The sequence below is a fragment of the Cydia splendana genome, chromosome 25 (genome assembly GCF_910591565.1).
Source record: "Cydia splendana chromosome 25, ilCydSple1.2, whole genome shotgun sequence".
In the NCBI taxonomy this organism is placed as follows: Eukaryota; Metazoa; Arthropoda; class Insecta; order Lepidoptera; family Tortricidae; genus Cydia; species Cydia splendana.
Window position 1 is genome coordinate 10595396 of NC_085984.1, and position 21064 is coordinate 10616459.

Sequence of the window (21064 nt, forward strand, 5' to 3'; positions counted from 1 at the left end):
AAGGAGACAACCAGTAAGTACTTTAATAGCACACATCGGATGCTCGTGGCACTTAGGTAGCACTCGGTGGTCAACGACGAAGCCCTGCACGCGCTCACCTCCACCGCGCAGTACGAGTTCGCCAGGGATATACACAAGTGTAACAAATACTTGCTGGAGTGCGCTCAAGGAGACAACCAGTAAGTACTTTAATAGCACACATCGGATGCTCGTGGCACTTAGGTAGCACTCGGTGGTCAACGACGAAGCCCTGCACGCGCTCACCTCCACCGCGCAGTACGAGCTCGCCAGGGATATACACAAGTGTAACAAATACTTGCTGGAGTGCGCTCAAGGAGACAACCAGTAAGTACTTTAATAGCACACATCGGATGCTCGTGGCACTTAGGTAGCACTCGGTGGTCAACGACGAAGCCCTGCACGCGCTCACCTCCACCGCGCAGTACGAGCTCGCCAGGGATATACACAAGTGTAACAAATACTTGCTGGAGTGCGCTCAAGGAGACAACCAGTAAGTACTTTAATAGGGAATATTACGCAAAACTCTGCGCAGGGGGCGCCACTACCACTATCCATCACAATCTGGGGGTCTACCGCGAAACAAGAAAATCGAAATTTCGTTATCTGACCTCTTCATCGTTTCGATTTTCGCGTTTCCCGGTAGGTCCTTTGTAAACAAACCGCCTTGATGCATCAATGTCATATTTATTGTCTGTGAAAACTTGTCAAAAACAGTTTAAGGCACAGTATGTATAAGTTCCTCTATGGCTTATTAGAGGCGCTTAGTGCTGTACTCTGGCGGCAGAACATTGGAGTAATACCCCCTATTGGAACAGAGTTGTTTTTCTTGTGTTTCGTCGAGTTCAAAACATAAGAAATTCAACCATATTTCCTTCAATATTACTTTCAAATTCAATTGGCAATTTCTTTTTGACCTGCAGTGCCGGCAGAAGTGAAAACTCAATGACATTGTAACAGTTTTTCGATCAGGTCACGTGTCCGTCTTACGAAGCGTCTTACGTCTTACGTCAAATTATTAATAACAGCGCCATCTAGTGCAAAATGTTTGCAGCACGGCACTATGTATATGTATGGCATTTAAATCAATAAAGAAAAACTCAATGACATTGTAACAGTTTTTCGATCAGGTCACGTGTCCGTCTTACGTCTTACGAATCTTACGGTCACGTGACCTGTCGCGAGTTTAACATTTTTTCCCCATTACAAAAAGTGCACAGCGCCGCTAAAGAAGTTTTCACTTCAAAAACGCAGTACCATAATATTACATTTCCTTCCAGCCAACTAGGCATCTACAAGGAGGCCCCAGAAGATGTCTACCTCGTCACCCCCGACGACTTTTTATCAAAAGACACAGACAGCGACAAGAATGTCACCATCGACGAAGATGTCACCCACGACACGAGTGACAAAGTCGTCACCCACGACACAAGTGACAAAGTCGTCACCCACGACACAAGTGACAAACTCAACGGAGATATGGAGGACGACGAAAATCCTTTTCTAAAAAGCATTAAAAAGAGTATAAAGAAATACGATGAGCCGAAATTGACTAATAAGTTTGAGACGGATTGTGTGATAGCGAAGGAGAGTGACCCTAAAGTGGAGGGCAGTAAGGGGGATATTCCGGTGACGGCTGCTGATAAGATGTTGGAGTTCTTTTTGGAGTTTGCTGAGACGGAGACTTATAAGGAGATGCGGTTAGTCATTCTTTTTATTTATTTTTTTAAACATGTCCGGCTCACAGCGGAAACCAAACGCCAGAACATGGAAAAACATACAAATTAATATTTTACAAATACACAGGACAAGTGAAAAGACACAGACAAGTAAACAAAAAACCGGACCGGGCGAGTCGGACTCGCCCACCGAGGGTTCCGTACTTTTTGTATTTGTTGTTATAGCGGCAACAGAAATACATCATCTTTGAAAATTTCAACTGTCTAGCTATCACGGTTCGTGAGATACAGTCTAGTGACAGACGGACGGACGGACGGACGGACAGCGGAGTCTTAGTAATAGGGTCCCGTTTTACCCTTTGGGTACGGAACCCTAAAAAGACACAGACAAGTAAACAAAAAAAAAACTATTCATAATCATAATATCCACATTTTATATTCGGGCATATCTCCCAACCGCTTTTGTCTAGGGGCGTCCGATAAAAACAATTAAATATTGGGATATTTTCGAGCACGAAACACCCAAGTTATCATTAATATTAATATTTATATTTTATCCCTTTATTGTATGCTTTTACAAGCTTTTATATAACTTGCCCTGTTAGTATGTATGTTTTCACCACACCAACTGGTAAAGGCTCTCTTGATTGTTCAAAAACCGATAGTAAAGTTACATTTTATTCACATGTGAGGCAAAGTAATCAAATGCAAATATTGAGTTGTTTCCTTATGTTTGCTGGTTGAATTGACTTTTAAATGATGATTTTGAATGATAAATATTTAATAACATTCATTTGGATTTAATTTCGTTTGTTTTTGTTTGATATCTTACAGTTAATATTTTCTTCGGGTTGGTGTGGTGAAAAATTTTGTGATTCCACTCGGGGGCAAATTTTGTTTAACCCTCGTGCTTTGAATCCCTCGCAACGCTCAAGATTCCATTTTTCATTTTGCCATGGTCATGGGAGCCTGGGGTCCGCTTGGCAACTAATCCCAAGAATTGGCGTAGGTACTAGTATTTAAGAAAGCGACTGCCATCTGACCTTCCAACCCAGAGGGGAAACTAGGCCTAATTTCCGGTCCGGTTTCCTCACGATGTTTTCCTTCACCGAAAAGCGACTGATAAATATCAAATGATATTTCGTACATCAAACCCGAAAAACTCATTGGTACGAGCCGGGGTTTGAACCCAATATTAGTATTGCAAGTCGCACGCTCTTACCGCTAGGCCACCAGCGCTTTTTATTAATGAGTATAAGTTGCCTATTGAAAGAAAAGTACAGTCAACGATAAAAGCTTGCACCAAAAATTAAAAATTTCCAATAAACTAATAAAATGTTTCAGCTTCCTAGGCACATTCGCCGACGCCCAATCGTCAGCCATCCACGACATCCTGAACGACGTGTCCGCCTGGTCGCTCGGCAGCTTCCGCGGACACGAGCTCGTGGCGAGGGCGCTACGGGCCGCTACGCTCAAGATACGGGACGGGGCTAACGGGACCCCTGAGTAAGTTAAACTCATTTGTCGGCTATAGACGACTGTGGCAATTATAGTTATTTACGATACAAGTGCGGAAAAGAGGAAATTACCTATTCGCACGTGTATCGTACAACGTTTTACAGTACATATGGTATGGCCCTTTAAACTTTTGACATATACACGAAAAGTGCTATTTTACGCACTAGTGCGGGGAAATAGGGCCATATGTACTGTAGAATATCTTTTTTCTACTAGTCGACTGTAATTCTTGAATTAAGATTTCTTATACCAAACTGCAATTGGGTATTTTTAATGTATGGGCTCCCAACTCAACTATAATATTCATTTCGATACAGTTTAGTGAACTATAATGAAATTTACCAATCACAGCTCGCCGCGATCAAGAGGACGAAACAAAACCATAGGTCAAATTAATTATTGTAGGTTGTATAGTAGAAACAATTGGTTCCTAAGTCAGAAACGCGCATGTGACACCCTTAATATAGCAACATCCATAGACTACGAAAACCACTTAGTGTTGCTTGTTAGTCTCCATAGGCTACGGTGGCCAAAATCGAGAAAACAACTGTCTAAAAATTGAATTTAGCGCGGAGCAAGTACCAGGGCCTCATGAGTTACGAGAAGGTGTCGTTGACCAGCCCGCCGTAGGGCACGGCGGCCGGGTCGCGTACCAGTATGAAGGTATCGCGGCTGCTCGCGAATCTTAGCTGTATACTTTTGGTTTGGTTTGTTTGTATGATTCTACTAGTTTAAAGTATTATTTTTGTTGACTAGTAGAAAAAGTATTGTATACAATAGTGATATAATCAAGCTTTTCAATCTCGTACCTTACTTAGGCAACTCAGCAAGCTTCGTTGCCTAAACACGGTACTCGACTGAAAAACTCTCTATTATATCACGATTGTATAAAATACTATTAGTGAAAGCCTTTGTTTTATCATTTTGTGTAAAAAAGGGTAATTCCCCAGTAACTGGCCACTGTTAGTAAATGGCCACCCTAAACTACAAATGAATTCTATTCACCTATAAACAGAATTCATTAGAGTATAAGGCGGCTAGTTATTGAAACCTTATACTAAAATGAATTCTGTTTATAGGTGAATAGAATTCATTTTTAATTTAGGGTGGCCAATTACTAACAGTGGCCGACGACTGACGAATTACCTTACTGTATCTTTTGCTTTAAAAATAAATATATCTTATCTAATAGCTTATAATTTTGCGTATGTCACCTGACACCGTAAAGATACCAAGACAATGGCAACAAAGTAAAAGTAAAAAACCGCACAAGTGCGAGTCGGACTCGCCCACCGAGGGTTCCGTACTTTTTAGTATTTGTTGTTATAGCGGCAACAGAAATACATCATCTGTGAAAATTTCAATTGTCTAGGTATCACGGTTCGTACGGAACCCTAAAAAACCAACTACGATGCAGCGGGGCAATTTCGACTGCGGGATAATTTCAACTAATCGAAATATCGTCCATGTTTTACATTATTAACTAGAGTCACACACAACACATATATCTCGCTATCTGGACATATATGGCACTCTAGTTAATAATGTAAAACATGGAAGATACTTCGATTAGTTTAAATTACTTTAAATTACCCCGTTGCACCTTACGATTATTTTTCGTAAAAAAAAACAAATCGATTCGATTACCAACTCGTTCACTTGATAAACAAATATTTATGATAAACACAAAAATAAATTCACACAAAAATAAATTCAATAGTTTTAAATGATTCACACTTAGTTTCACTAGACTTATATCGACCGGGATATGAAGCGTTAGATTACCTTTTGTATTGTTTTTTTTTGTTTGCAAAAGGTAATCACGGTTCATATCCCGGTCGATATAAGTCTAGTCAAAATAAATTCATTTACAGAGTATCGAATCCAGGCCGCGTAGCCAACATGCCAATCCCTAACACTACGTAGCGAACGAAAAGCAAATGTCACTGTCACACTAATAAGGAAGAGTGATAGAGAGACACAAATTATTTTATTAAATAATCCGGCCTCCGGCACCGGAGGTCTTGGTCACTTTTTAGGGTTCCGTACCCATAGGGTAAAACGGGACCCTATTACTAAGACTTCGCTGTCCGTCCGTCCGTCCATCCGTCCGTCCGTCCGTCCGTCTGTCACCAGGCTGTATCTCACGAACCGTGATAGCTAGACAGTTGAAATTTTCACAGATGATGTATTTCTGTTGCCGCTATAACAACAAATACTAAAAACAGAATAAAATAAAGATTTAAATGGCGCTCCCATACAACAAACGTGATTTTTGACCAAAGTTAAGCAACGTCGGGAGTGGTCAGTATTTGGTTGGGTGCCCGTTTTTTTTTTTTTGCTTTTTTTTTGTTTTTTTTTTTTTTTTTTTTTTTTATGGTACGGAACCCTTCGTGCGCGAGTCCGACTCGCACTTGCCCGGTTTTTCTTTGGTATATCTATGGTCTGTATGTTCGCGAGAAACACAGAAACTACTGAACGGATTTTCATGCGGTTTCCACCTGTCAATAGAGTGATTCTTGAGGAAGGTTTAGGTGTAATTTGTTAAAGTTTACGCGTGCGCAGCCGGGGCGGGTCGCTAGTGACATATTTCAGTTCATAATTTTTCCTTTTCTTACAGGATCCACAAGGTGCCAGCCAGCCCGGGCCGAAATCTGGGGAAAACCTAGATATTGTTCATATAAGGTGGGCCAATACTATACTAACTACTTAGGAAAAGCGAAAAGAACCCTTCAAGTAGGTCTTAGTAAATCTCAGAGTTATTAATAGCAGAAGACTTGTAAAGTCTAAGAAAAAATCGTGCCACAGAATACATAATAGTACTACCGTACAGAAAGGACACTGCCCACAAAACCGAAGTTTGACAGCGATTCAGGGTCGAATCATGATATCCCTTTCTAATGTATGGCACTATATGGTTGTCAAAATTCAAGTGATTATCTTATCTGTGGTCGTGCACGCAAAGGGATGTCAAGTGGTGCCAACCCTAATAATTGCTCGGAGGAATGAGCCGAACGGAGCCGAGTTTGCCCGAAGTCAGGAGTGTCTCCCCACTGATCGTGCCTCGAATTTGACTGCTAAAGTAGATGTCGCTGTACGGCCATCTATTTGGGCTGTTAGAAGTATAGCACGTGATCGTCCATACAAAAAGAGAAAACGTTTTTCTACTTAATATTTTCCATTCTCCATGATTTTTTAGTATGTTATGTTATTAACACAATGAAATTCTAGGTTTATTGGTCTTCCTTTTTTCAAAACTTGCATTACAAAAAAAAATATTTTTAAAGCGAAGTTTATAATCTTAGAATTTTAGAATATATGCTGAAGCGATCGACATCAAAATCAAAGTGATATGTTAACATTTTAGTTAGTGGAAAACGTTTTCTCCCGAAATGGAAATTGTATGAAAAAAGTACATTTTGTCAGTAGCTATACTTCCCTACAGTCACCGTACGATTTATTCTTAGACGATAATCTCTTTCAAAAATCAATTGATCTACTTATCTATTAATCGATCTCGTTAAAAATGGTCGACGATGTAAGCTAATAATATTTAAAACTTTCGCGTTTTGAACACATATTAACTCAATTTATAGACGGGTCTATCGCGAATAGGGTTTCTGCTCGAGAATTCTCGAGGCGAGAAATCTCGAGAAATTTATCCTTCGTCGAGACGGGAAAAAAAATCTCAATGCCTCGAGAACTCGAGAAATAAATCACTTGTGATAAGTAACCAGAAAACACGCGTATAAAGACGTGATGTGTCTATACTATAGTGTATTTCTTTAAGCAGTTAAATAAATGTAGTTAAATAAACTTAAAACATTTATTAGTCAACCAACTAAATAAAAAACTGCCTTGATCCGTCCCCTATCAATCTGGCTTCAACAGATTTTCATGTTTTGAAACTTTTAAATTACTACTCTCAAATGTCTAAATAATTCGTCTCGTTTTAGGTTAATTACTATAATTCGTTTTTTTAGTATTAGAAAAAAGGTCAACAATCTTGACGAGTCTTTTTATTGAAAAACGCTTAAAAAAAATAGTAACTGTTACTTATGAAAGCAAAACAACATAAATTATCGTATATGCTAATGTTACATATTTGCCGTGACTTATTATAGGTATCAAAAGTGTTTTTCATTAAAAAGACACGTCAAGATCGCTTATCTTTTTTCTAATACTAAAAAAAACGAATTATAGGGCCTTGTAATAACAAATATTGCAAAACTAAATTACTATTGATAAATCAAATCATCCCGATATATTCTTATTAGCAAAATAAATAGCACAATATTAATAGCTTCATTGTAACTTTGAGTACCTATGTAAGTATTCATATTACTTAGAAAAACTTGATGATAAAATACCTTATTATTGTGGTTTGTTTACATTTTGTGAAATATCTAAAGAAATACACTATAGCATATCACATCGCCGGCACGCATGCACCTTTAGTTTTTTTGTTGTTGAATTTCGATTATTAAGTGTAATTTATGGTAACTAAAAACTTCCCATTTGTTTGATTATTGATCTCACCTACGACACCTATGAGTCTGATTTGTAGTAAAGCAAAAAATTGAAAATCACAAGGTGTTTTTTGAAACTTTCAAAAGCTTCTCGAGATACTCGAGAAACTCGAGGAATTCTGGTCGAGAATTCCCGTGCCTCGAGAAATAAAAAAGGCCGACAAACCAGAAACCCTAATTCGCGAATTTATGTTATTACCTTTATTTACCAACGTTTCGACACAGGTTTCACTGCTCGTGGTCGCGGCTGACTGACGTCCCAGCAAAATGTCAAAACAGAGATTTTTGCAACTACCCTGTGTCGAAACGTCGGTATATAAAGGTAATAAAATAAATTCGCGATAGACCCGTCTATAAATGTGAGTTAATAGATATAAAGCTTACTCAAATTATAACCGAATAGACTTTATTTAAAGTAATAAAAAAAATTAAAGTTGAGAGTCCTCTGAGAAAATATTTCTAAGATCTTTAAAAGTGACGCGTTTTACATGCTCGGCCATTTTTATTATCTCCGACTGTACGCCAAGACGTATATGTTTTGTCGCTAAAGATAAGACAGAATGAGTTTTGTGGACTTTTTTAAAAGGCATTTAAAAGAAATACAATAATACCAAATATCATTATTCAAAGAGCTATTTTGATAGCTCACAAATAAATATAAATATGACCTGTATATTTTGATATTTTAAAGGTAACCAAGCGTATTGTAACTCACAAAATTCATTCAATTTGACAAATATTCATATTTAAGTAAATATAATCTTGTAAATAAAATAGTAAGGTGTATTCTGGTATTCCGAAAAGCGACTTTTATTACAACGGAATACTTACGAGTAATTTTTAAATGATCTTCGGGATTACCCGATTTTGGAAATTACCAGAATACACCTTAATTATACCTACTCTGTTTAATTCGGTATTTAACTGAATGTCTAGACCAGCGGTTCTCAATCTTTTTTTTGACGGCACCCTTTTGGAAAGCGAAATACTTGATGGAACCCTACAATAAAACAATAGTTTTTAGAAGTGTGTTTTTTGCATAGTAATTTTTTTCGAGGCGACTAAACCATAGTGTTCTAAATTCTTGCGGAACCCCTGCAGGGGTGTCGCGGAACCCTAGGGTTCCGCGGAACACACTTAGAGAATGGCTGGTCTAGACAATGGGATGCAAAGACGCGTAAATTAGTGCAAAATATTATTAAACAATAATAATCTCATCAGAATCAGAATCAGAAATTTATCGGTAAAAGTCACAGAATTTTACATGTCAGGCATAAAAATATATTATAACTAATATGTCACATTTTTAAATCATATATCTTTTTTTTTTATCACACAGTTAGTTATTAGTTTATGATGCGGTATAGGTCGTACGGTCAGCAGCAATAGTTGCTAAGCGGGCGAGGTGTTCAAAATGATCTTGACGCGACTTATTGTTAAGAGAATAAGCGCGCGTCAAGGTAATTTTGAACACCTCGCCCGCTTAGCAACTTCTGCCGCTGACTGTACCAACGTTTGATTATACGATACAGAAATAGTGCATAATTATTTTCCATCGTGGTTTCACGGAAACGTACGAACGTGTCTGCTATGTCTGTTCTGTCTTGCTATTTCAGTCGGTCTCGGTACAAAAAGTACTGAGGTTGACTGAAGTAACATGACAAATACGAACGTTTCCGAGAATATAGGGTAATTCGCCCTTGGTCACTCAAAACTAAAAATTAATTATATTCACCTATAAACAGAATTCATTGTAGTATAAGGTGGCTAGTTATTGAAGGCTGGCCAGTTATTGAAACCTTATACTTACTAAAATTAATTCTGTTTATAGGTGAATAGAATTCATTTTTAGTTTAGGGTGACCAGTTATTGGCGAATTACCCTACTATGGAAACAATTATGCACTACATCCGTAACTTAAACTGCTTTATGCATTCTAGTATTCCTTTGTTTACAATTAATAATATAATTAAGTTGTACGTTATAATATAATATGATATGGAAAAAAACGAAGGGGGTGAAAAACATGACGTTTTTTAGTGTCCATAGTGTAAAAAACTATTCTAGAGCGGCATTTCCCAAACTATGGGTTGTGACCCATTGGTGGGTCGCGAGCGAATATAGAGTGGGCCCTGAAACTAATATGAGCGTGAGCGAGATAACAGGGAATATTAGGCAAAGCTCTGCGTAGGTGGCACCACTAGCACATACAGTAAACAAACCTCATTGACATCATCAATGACACATCATGCGTCACTAGGTCAATCACATGGCCTACCGTGAAACACGACAATCGAAAGTTCGGTTTTTGCCTCTCTATCACTCTTGCTTATTCGATCGATAAAGAGGCAGATAAAGAAATTTCGATTTTCGCGTTTCGCGGTAGGACTCCTGTAAACAAACCGCCTTGATGCATTAATGTCATAGTGAAAACTTGTCAAAAAACTGTTTAAGGCCTAGTATGTATAAGTTACTCTATGGTTTACTAAACAAATTAGTGCTGCACTCTGGCGGCAGAACATTGCAGTAATACTCCCTATTCATGCCCCCTTTTAAAACGGCCAAGAGCTGGGTCCCTAAAGGGGCCCACTGACTGACAGTCCGCCGGACGGTATCGGCCTGTCAGTTGTTCGGAACTATCAAAATTTAGTTCTAACCGACAGGCCGATACCGTCCGGCGGACTGTTAATCAGTGGGCCCCTTAAAATGACAGTCTTTATTTAATTACACAAACGGGTCTCTCGCGATATAATTTCATTGTTTTTACCTTAAATTCCGACGTTTCATCTGAGTTGCACCAACAATGACATTATATCGCGGTAGACCTGTTTGTGTAATTAAATATGTGTACAAAACGCGAGAGTTAAAGTGTTATATGGCAGTCTTTGTCAGGTGGGTCGGAGCCCAATCAACTTTGGGAACCACTGCTCTAGAGCATAGATAAAGTAATACTACGACGCGTAGAGTAGTGCGAATAGTTTTGATAATTGACGTAAAGAAAGGACGCTCAGCACCACAGAATAAATAATAGTACTAGGTACAGAAGACTCACTCTCTAACAACACGCGTCTGTTACGATCAGGACAGATATGGCCGCTAGGTGGCGACAGCGCCACGCGCGGCTTATGGCTAGCTACCAAAATTGGTGTGGAACGGATGTACTTTTAGCTACCTGTTGCAAAGCGACGAAATCGCGGAGTGAGCCACGCCTGTCAGCACTAGGAATTTCGTACATTTACCCGCCTGTTCCTATCTCTATTGCACGCGCGTAATTATATTGCTTTCTCGCCCATGATGCCGGCGGTAAATGACACTGCGAGCAGGACAGCTATATAATTATGCGCCTGCAATAGAGATAGCAACAGGCGAATCTACGAGATTACTCGATGAACCGTCCTTTCTATAAATGGCGCTGAACGACGCCATCAGTTTTGTGTTTGTGAAATATTTATCACTTAACACATTCATTGCCACTAAGTGCTACGGGTTACGCTCGTAGCGCGTAGCCACGGTTTCGCCGTATGGAGCGCGTAGTCGCTACGAACCTTAGAGGATATAACCAACGGAGACGCCATGTCTAAAATTTTCGGTACAAAATAGTCTGCCGTTTTTTGCGGGGGAGGGGCACATCAAATGTATAGGTACGTCATGTCAGATAAACGTCAGTCCATACATATGGTTGACATGTGGTTGACCATTGGCCGCCTATTTTCGACAGAGGGGAACGCCTGTTAATGGCGGCTCCATTGTTAATTACTCCGAGCTACGAACAGTGTACCCGACAGTCGGGTTCTTAGTCCTGAATGTGTTAACCTAGTTACCTATCGCATAATGTCCAGGGCAATACAGCGCCATCTATTTCAGCTGTCAAACATACGGCTCCAATATATTGCAGTAGTTTACGCGCCTGTATGGGAAATGGTTAAACTCCTGTAATTTAGTAGATATATGATAAAAAATAAACATTATAGTACCTTCTCACAGCAATGTGTCGAAATGGACACGTGAAATCCACCGCCTTAATATTATAATATAACTGTGAGAAGGTTCTATAACGATATAAATATCTAATTAAATGTACGATTAGTATGAATATTTAGGTGTGTTAACAGATAATTTTAACATATAGTAAATGTAATTAATGTAATATACTTAATTTAATGGCTTCCTAACCTAAGAGTTTGGTTCTTATAGGTATTTTAATATATAAAAGTAACAAGGCAGCTTTTTGTATAAATATATCATTCTTAATAGGGTAATTCGTCACTTACTGGCGTCTTTTTAATAACTGGCCACCTTATACTAAAAATTGTTATTGAAAGGCGGCCAGTTATTGAAACCTTATACTATAATGAATTCTGTTTATAGGTGAATAGAATTCATTTTTAGTATTAGGTGGCCAGTTATTAACCGGTGACCAGTTATTATTATTAATTCAGTCTATATACGTCCCACTGCTGGGCACAGGCCAGGTGACTAGTTATTGACGATTTACCCTAAATATGTAACATTTAGACTACCACGCAATAGTCAAGATTTTTCTCAATTTAAAATATACCCATTGTCCTGTATAAGCAACGGCCAAAAGGAATAGATACAGTTAGCTGTTCAGTACCCTCACCATGAGTTTCACGCGGCCTTAAACGCTAGCGACTACGTCAACTCAAACGCAGTGCATCTCGCTTGAACCAATGTCGTTGCGAGGGAAATGCATTGTGAGTTGGTTTACGCAGTCGCTAGCGAATATGTCAGTGTCAAACTCGTGGTAAGGATAGAGACATCTTATGTCCCTGCTTACAAACTACTAGCCCACTACTAGCCCAGGTATTTGTATCCACTGTACCTTTTTTGGACGCCAGTGTCGTCTATACATGACAAATCTTATATAAGAGCGTTTTCCAAAAAAAATGTACATTTCATTCATGTCTTCAAAATATTGACTTCTTGGGCTCATTTTACGCAGAATCATTTGTACATTCACGCCTCATACATGGAAAAATGTTTCCCAAGATTTCCTTTCCAGATCGTCACTTTTTTGTATGAAAAGTTTTTTTATTTGTATGAACGTGCTGCACTGGAAAAATATTTTTTTATACAAAATTTTGGGACACGTTTCTTCATGTATGAGGCGTGAATGTAGGTACAAATGATTCTGAGTAAAATGAGCCCAAGAAGTCAATAATTTCAAGACATGAATGAAATGTAAATTTTTTTTATGGAAAACGCTCTTTTATAAGATTTGTCATGTATAGACGACACTGGCGTCCAAAAAAGGTACAGTGGATACAAATACCTGGGCTATTTCATTTAACCCTTTATAAATTGAACCTTATCCCTTTGAAACACCGTTCAAAATCATGTGGGAAATATATTCCCTCTAACTTATAAAGGCTTAAAGTAGTGCTCTATCCTTTTTTTGAAACTTGGGTCATTTTATGCTATTTATACTCGGAATCACGAGCTCTTTCGATCCTTGTGGGAGAACAAGGTGTCCCAAGATTTTTATTTCCAATCCGTTGCCATTTCTCATAGGCTTTGTATGTCAGTAACGGAATGGAAGGCATTAAAAATGTAAGGAAATTTTGGGACACTTTTTTCTCCTTCTTCTTCCTCGCGTTGTCCCGGCATTTTGGCACGGCTCATGGGAGCCTGGGGTCCGCTTGACAACTAAACCCATGATTTGACGTAGGCACTATTTTTTACGAAAGCGACTACCATCTGACGTTCCAACCCAGAAGGGAAACTAGGCCTTATTGGGATTAGTCCGGTTTCCTCACGATGTTTTCCTTCAACGAAAAGCGACTGGCAAATTACAAATGATATTTCGTACATAAGTTCCGAAAAACTTATTTGTACAAGCGAGGGTTTGAACCCGCGACCTCCGGATTGACCTCTTACCGCTAGGCCACCAGCGCTTTTTTTCTCCTATCAGTGTCGAAACAGCTCGTGATTCTGAGTAGAAATAACAAAAAATTGAAAATGTTTGAAAAAGTATTGTAGTACAGCTTTAAATAGAATGGCTCACAATCGAACGCTTATTGACAAATAAATTATATCTCTTTACATTTGAGTCGTTTAACTTCAAACTCGGATGAATCCATCATCATATTATGCGATTTTGGTATTAAGAAAAGGTAATAGGGTAGATACTTGCTGAGAGGGTCGAATGGATTTACCCGAGTTTGAAGTTAAGCGACACATTTCGGTATAAGAAGTATGAAATCAAGCATCGTATAGGTACTGTCACAGAATAAAATTTACGACTCATTTCGTACCTTGTCACAGTGACAATCAATATGAAAGTAGCTGGAGACCTCATACTATTGTCACTGTGAGAAAGTACAAAATGAGTAGGAAAATAAATAGGAAAATTCTTTGACTGTACCATATTGTTGTATTTACCTATTTATTTTAGAACTAAACGTTTCCCACTTTTTTGGGTCTTGAAACGTTAAAAGTCTTCTTTTATTTACTTACTTATTATATTAAGAAATAGTTGATTAGTCGCACACAGAACGAGCCGCCTCGCAAGGAAATTGCCGCGCGCAGCGCCCGAGGCAATGCGAGGCACATCTACACAGACCAAGTTGCCCCGCGCGGCAATTTACTCGCGAGGCGGCTCCTAATGTGTGGACCCATATAACTAATATTAAGGGTGGTTCATAGATATAAACATGGTGAAAATGCTCTTCATTTTTAAGGCCTTTAATATTATTAACTAAAAAATATTGTTTTAGTTTTATGATTAATATAGTCTTAGTATTTGAAATATCTGAATATAAATATATATTAACCGGTCGGTAAATGGGGGAGTAATAAAAAGTTGTATATAAAATATTTTTTCAAAATAGTTTACCGGTCGGTTTTTATATACAATTTTATTTATTAACTTCCAATATTGTGAGCATTTGTTGCGTTAATCGTCACGCAAAGCATCTGTCTCTCTCACGCTTGTCAGAACCCCTGGTGTACATTTCATTCGATACCGTGACGAGCGTTCGCGTTTGCGTTGTGTCTATTTTGTATGGGATTTAGAACAGCGCGCCAAGCGGGACGTTCTGGAAACTCGAAATCTCATACAAAATGACACTTAACGCAAACGCGTACGTCACGTCACGCCATCGAATGAAATTTACACCAGTGGCCCTTTTCTCGAAAGTTTGTAACTTGTAATACAAGTGGAAGTCCCTTTCTAACAAACGCTGTCAAAAGTGACATCCGCTTGTATTACAAGTTACAAGCTTTTGAAAAACGCGCCCCAGGGGTACAAAAAGAGATGATTTACAAATAATATAGACGTTTAAATACGGTGCTGTACTAATTCTTAGACAATTCGTTGGGGAGTTTATGCAATATTTTATTAGTTTTAGATATATGTGACGTAATCTATAAAAGGGACCTTATTGTCGATGGCGCTTACGCCATCATTAACTATGCTCCGATATAAATACAATGCCACGCGACGCTGTGCGGCGTAAGCGCCATCGACAATAAGGTCCCTCTTCATAGATAATGCCCCATATGCTTCGTTTATAGCGTTCGGCATTTGATAAAATATTTGTTGACCTATTACTAAATACATGTTTACAGAAGTAGTGCATAATTGTTTTCCATCGTATTTTCTCGGAAACGTTCGTATTTGTCATGCTACTTCAGTCAAACTCAGTACTTTTTGTACCGAGACCACAGAATAAATAATAGTACTAGGTACAGAAGACTCACTCTCTAACAAAACGCGTCTGTTACGATCAGGACAGATATGGCCGCTAGGTGGCGACAGCGCCACGCGCGGCTTATGGCTAATAGCCACCAAAATTGGTGTGGAACGGATGTACTTTTAGCTACCTGTAGCAAAGCGACGAAATCGCGGAGTGAGCCACGCCTGCCGAGACTGACTGAAATAGCAAGACACGTTCGTACGTTTCCGTAAAAATACGATGGAAAATAATTATGCACTACATCTGTCGTACCTATAGATCAGTATAACAGTAAACTTTGAATGTGGTCTGAGCTATAGGGACGCGTGTTGGAGGGTCTACCATCTTGTGGGCTACATTGGAATAAGTTTAAAATTGACATTTGAGCGTTTTCCAAAAAAAATTTTCATTTCATTCGTGTCTTCAAAATATTGACTTCTTGGGCTCATTTTACTCAGAATCATTTGTACATTCACGCCTTATACATGAAAAAATGTATCCCAAGATTTCCTTTCCAGATCGTCACATTTTGGTATGATTTTTAGGGTTCCGTACCCAAAGGGTAAAACGGGACCCTATTACTAAGACTTCGCTGTCCGTCCGTCCGTCCGTCCGTCCGTCCGTCCGTCCGTCCGTCCGTCTGTCACCAGGCTGTATCTCACGAACCGTGATAGCTAGACAGTTGAAATTTTCACAGATGATGTATTTCTGTTGCCGCTATAACAACAAATACTAAAAACAGAATAAAATAAAGATTTAAATGGGGCTCCCATACAACAAACGTGATTTTTGACCAAAGTTAAGCAACGTCGGGAGTGGTCATTATTTGGATGGGTGACCGTTTTTTTTTTTTGCTTTTTTTTTTGTTTTTTTTTTTTGCATTATGGTACGGAACCCTTCGTGCGCGAGTCCGACTCGCACTTGCCCGGTTTTTTTTATTTCTATGATACGTTACGCATTAAAAAAAATTTTCCATACAAAATTTTGGGACACATTTTTTCATGTATGAGGCGTGAATGTAAAAAAGATTCTGAGTAAAATGAGCCCAAGAAGTCAATATGTTGAAGACATGAATGAAATGTACAGTTTTTTGGAAAATGCTCAGTTAGGCCATATTTTATTTCCCGCCAATAAACAGGGGGCTCCTGTGCTGCCCTCTACAGTTCATGCACGTTCCCTTAAATTCAGACGTGTTTTATTGCAAAAAATAGCTTTACAATTAGGTGAATGAATTTTATATCAAATATAAAAACGCCAAAACGTCCCTGTTTAGTTGAATCATGCAGTTAGCAGCAAAAGTACCTATGCATACGCAGAATAACACAAAATAATCTGCAATAAAAGAATTCCACTAAGTTCACCTATAGATCCAACTCTTTCAATACATCTGAAAATAACTGAGGAATCAATAATAGCATGGTATAATAATATACTCCGCCTGGTACTCTCTTCCGACCACGTGACTGACACAAGCCTACGTCATCATGCGACAGCGCTATATGATAATATGCGATAGCGCTTTACAAAGTGGCAATGTTATTGTGACGTAGGCTTGTGTCACTCTGGGAAGAGAAGACCATGTTTTATTAGACTATGAATAATAGATTTGAATGATTTGAATATTAACTTCTATGAAATTATGACGTTTAAATAACACTTGCATAGTCTGGGCTTTCAAAATCGCTGACAACTTAGCTTGGTCTATAGTCTGTATCTTTAGGTATTTAAATAAAAGTAAACAAACAATTTGTACATTTTCGGGTAGTTATAACATTTATTGGTTAACCAACCAAATACAAAACCACCTGGATCTGTCACTGGTAAAGTCAGGTTTTAACCTACATTATTTGATCATGTAATGTTTCCATCTACCCTCAACTGGCTTAAGGAGCCATTTGAGGGTAGATTTTGTTTACTTTTATTTAAATACCTAAAGATACAGAGTATAACTCTAGTTAGATTTTAACGTTCGTAAGCGACATTCTAGTAGAATGCTCCTCGAATTTTATTCTTTTGATAACAGAAGCAAGTGTAGATCATTTTGAACGCTTCGTTCGCTTAGGTGCTCGTGCTGCTACTCGTAACTCTTCATAGCTTTAAATAATTAGCAGTAATTTATTTAACAGGCGTATACGAAGTGAAAACATTAACCTTTTGACCGCCACAGACGGCTGTGGCCGTCATCGGAAAGTCTTGCCAAGGACGCCAACGACGGCTACAGCCGTCAGCTTCGCTAATGCAATAGGTACTTACGCGGGACTACGTAAGGTTCAATTTCGCTTAAATACTCGCGATCGCCTGGCGTCCGAGGCACTACATATTCCTTCGCCGTCTGGCGTTCAAAAGGTGGTATCGCGCGTTTGATTGTTAATTTACTTTAGGATATGTATTCTAACACGCAAATGCGCGGTCTCAGTAATTTCTATAATTTAAATACAAATCTAGGTATCCTTTCATACACTAAGGTTAAAATTAAATCTTGAATGTATGAAATCAAAAAAATCACCCATCAGAAATCGTTTTGATTATTAAAACGTTTTACTCCTTATATTTGTTTATTTATTTGATATATAAATACTTACTATACAGTGTGTAAATTCAATACGGGCTAATATTTAAACGGTGGGTAGCATAGGACTTTTAAGAAGTATATTGAGATTAATTTTGTTTAGAAATACAATGAAAATATTAACCATACCAAATAATTTGGCCCGCAATGTAAAGCAACACAAAAGTTACGGGATACGGGCTTTTTAAAGTAACTGTCAACGCCATTCTTGACAGTTACTATAAAAAGCTCCAATCTCGGAATGTCATGTCATAATATCGCTGGCCCAATATTACAGTTACAGGGTTCTATGTTACATTTTCAAGATAGTTGAAATTCGACTTAATGTCACTATGACAATGTTCAAATTTCAGGTCGATAAAAGTGAAACATAGAACCCTGTAATATTGGGCCAGAGATATGTTATAAATGAAATGAAACGAAAATTTTTATTTCAGGCAACTAGTGGCCCATATATAATATATTCTAAAACTACACACTACACATCACATTGTGGTTTCGATGCATTACGCAACCCCGCAATGTCATGGAGCCGGCCGCGGAACCGCCGGAACTTGACACCCTTCGGCCAAAACTCCTCCTTGGTGAAGGTCGCTAGATGTTCAGTCGGAACGCTCACCACAAACTAATTAAAATTCGCATTGTGTCGACATTCCAACTTGGCTCGAACTTTGATTTGACTTGACTTTGAACTTTGCTCGATCGTATTTCTCGTAATGTTTACAGTACATTACTGCTCGGTTAATTACGGGATCATAATTAAGTGTAACTTAAAAAACTTCTTAATTAATAATTACACGGATAAATTATCTGGTTTAATTTATCGCTCGAATTGGATTTACACACGGTATTTGAATTAATGAAGTATAGAGTCTGTGCAGAAAGAGAAGAGTCGTAGAATGTATGGGGCCCAATACATTCAACGACTCTTCTATTTCCGAACAGACTATATCAACACATTTTTAAGAGTCTTATAATTGACACTTTTTTACTATAACGTAAGTGTAGGTAATGTTAGGTAAATGCAGAGAGTAAATAGTAAAAATGCTAACGTAAAAAAAATATAATGTTCGACTAGACGGCGTTTGTAACGTTATTTAAATTTTCGGGTGAAGAAACATAAAAAACGAAACAAGAAGCTCTTTATAAACGCCATCTAGTCATCTCAGACGACACTTTTTATTACTTTAGCATTTTTTTTCATTAACTCTCTGGGTAAATGTACAGATAGCTATATTTATGTTAATTTTTAATCATTACTGCTCGAATCTTCGTACAAACGTTATTTTAAGCACACTTAAGACATATAACCTGTTTGTTTAAGTAGGTACCCAGTCCAACATTGCCTTCTATTGCAACTTTGCCCACTTGGCTTAGCTCATTTCGCTGTTGTACAGTCAACTGTAAAAATATGGGTGCACAAATCATCTCAAAAATATGTCTCATAACTCTTATGCTAGCGAATTAAGAACTATAATGGGACATATTTTTGAATAAGTTGGCTGCACCCATATTTTTACAGTTGACTGTACACAATAACCTTCTAACTTTTGGGCAAAGTTGAAATGAAATGCGATTTGGAAAGGTTGGTGTGTCAATTTGACATTTCAATGTCAATTCAGTGTCTGAATCACGTTTGTACTATATGTAGGAGAGAGCTATATTTCTCTAAATAGGACATTATAAAACCTCACTACGCTCGACTGTAATTTTCACTCATCAATAAGAAAATATTTTTATATTCTAACCCTTTCACTGCCAATAGTAAACATAAAAATATTTCCACGCATTTCTGTAAGGTAAGCGGATTTGGGGTAAATAAACATAACTTCCTGCAAATTTCCTTATGTTCGTATATTTTATCATTGTAGTCTCTAAAGCGCTTCACACACTAGTAATTCAGTAACTGACGACAGTGACGCAGCTATACGTTAGACACGGTACAGATATCTGCATCTCACTTCGACACATTGCCGCGTCCCTGTCTTCAGTTAAATGAATTAAGTAAGGCGTGTGGAGCACTTAAGCTTACTCTGCACTTACTGGGCTAGCGACAGAGTGTGAAACCGTCATAACGTTCCATTCCTTGGAACAAGTGGTACAGCCACACTTTGTCTCTCCTAAATCGGTGCACAGTTAGCTTAGACGGACGCTAAGCATGAAGAATTTCGTACATTGACCTGCCTGTTACTATTTCTATCGCACGCGCGTAATTTTATCCTCCTACGGCCCAAGGTCCTACGTATAGCACTTATTCAGTTTGATGAAATTTAAATCATATTCAATTGGAACAGAGTCGCGTTTGTTTTGTTTCGTTCAATTTTCAAACAAAACCAAAATCAACATATTCTGGATTTTTCATTTGTATGGCGGGGCCTTACGAGGATATAGCTGTCCCGCTCTTTATGGCTGCGGTCAATGCCACTGTGCGAGCGAGACAACAATATATACGTGTGCGATAGAGATAGGAACTACTTGTCTAAGCTTATACCAGTATATTTTTATAATGTCCAGTTTATTTAAAACCTAGTATAAGTAACTAAACTACTCGTAAGGATGTATAGTTGTATGTATTTATTATGTAACCATGTACAGTCAGCCGCAGAACTCCCTGAACGGGTGAGGTGTCCAAAATTATGTACATTCACTAAACAAAGTGGGTTATTTATTCCCACTAAGTTACCATCAAGTTGTTACCAGTGGTAACAACTGAAAAAAATCATTCCCATTATTTTTGATCAACTAGCTTTGGTGATAGAGTTAGTGCAAGTGTTATTTTAAACGTCAAACTTCTATGAAATTATGACGTATAAATAACACTTGCACTTGCACTTGCACTGCGTGTGCCGTCAAAATCGTTGTTTTGACTTTTCTTGGTCTAACTCTAACTACTTTTCTTTGTGGCAATGGTAACTAGTAAGGTTTTTTTAGTTATTCCCAGTGGTAAAAATCTCAGTTTTTACTACTGGTAACAACTTGGTGGTAACTAGTGGGAATAAGGCAACCAAAGTTGTGTTCAGATAATTTTGAACACCTAGTCCGCTTAGCTAATTT

General features: G+C 38.2%; 2 protein-coding genes across 2 annotated transcripts in view; both read left to right on the forward strand.

The window, feature by feature from the left end:
* Positions 1–21064, forward strand: part of LOC134802942 (uncharacterized) — a 62215-nt gene that overhangs the window by 28768 nt on the left and 12383 nt on the right. The window lies entirely within an intron of this gene.
* On the forward strand, positions 40–17678 carry LOC134802674 (uncharacterized). The gene is made up of 5 exons (XM_063775307.1): positions 40–48; positions 393–511; positions 1299–1718; positions 3042–3203; positions 17609–17678. Exons 1-5 carry the CDS (start codon positions 40–42, stop codon positions 17676–17678), a joined length of 780 nt encoding a protein of 259 aa, XP_063631377.1.

Bases quoted from the DNA above. Each gene is read 5' to 3' on its own strand.
- LOC134802674 (XM_063775307.1), top strand. The intron at 512-1,298 runs GTAAGTACTTTA...ATTTCCTTCCAG, and splicing joins TGCGCTCAAGGAGACAACCA to CCAACTAGGCATCTACAAGG. The intron at 1,719-3,041 runs GTTAGTCATTCT...AAAATGTTTCAG, and splicing joins GAGACTTATAAGGAGATGCG to CTTCCTAGGCACATTCGCCG.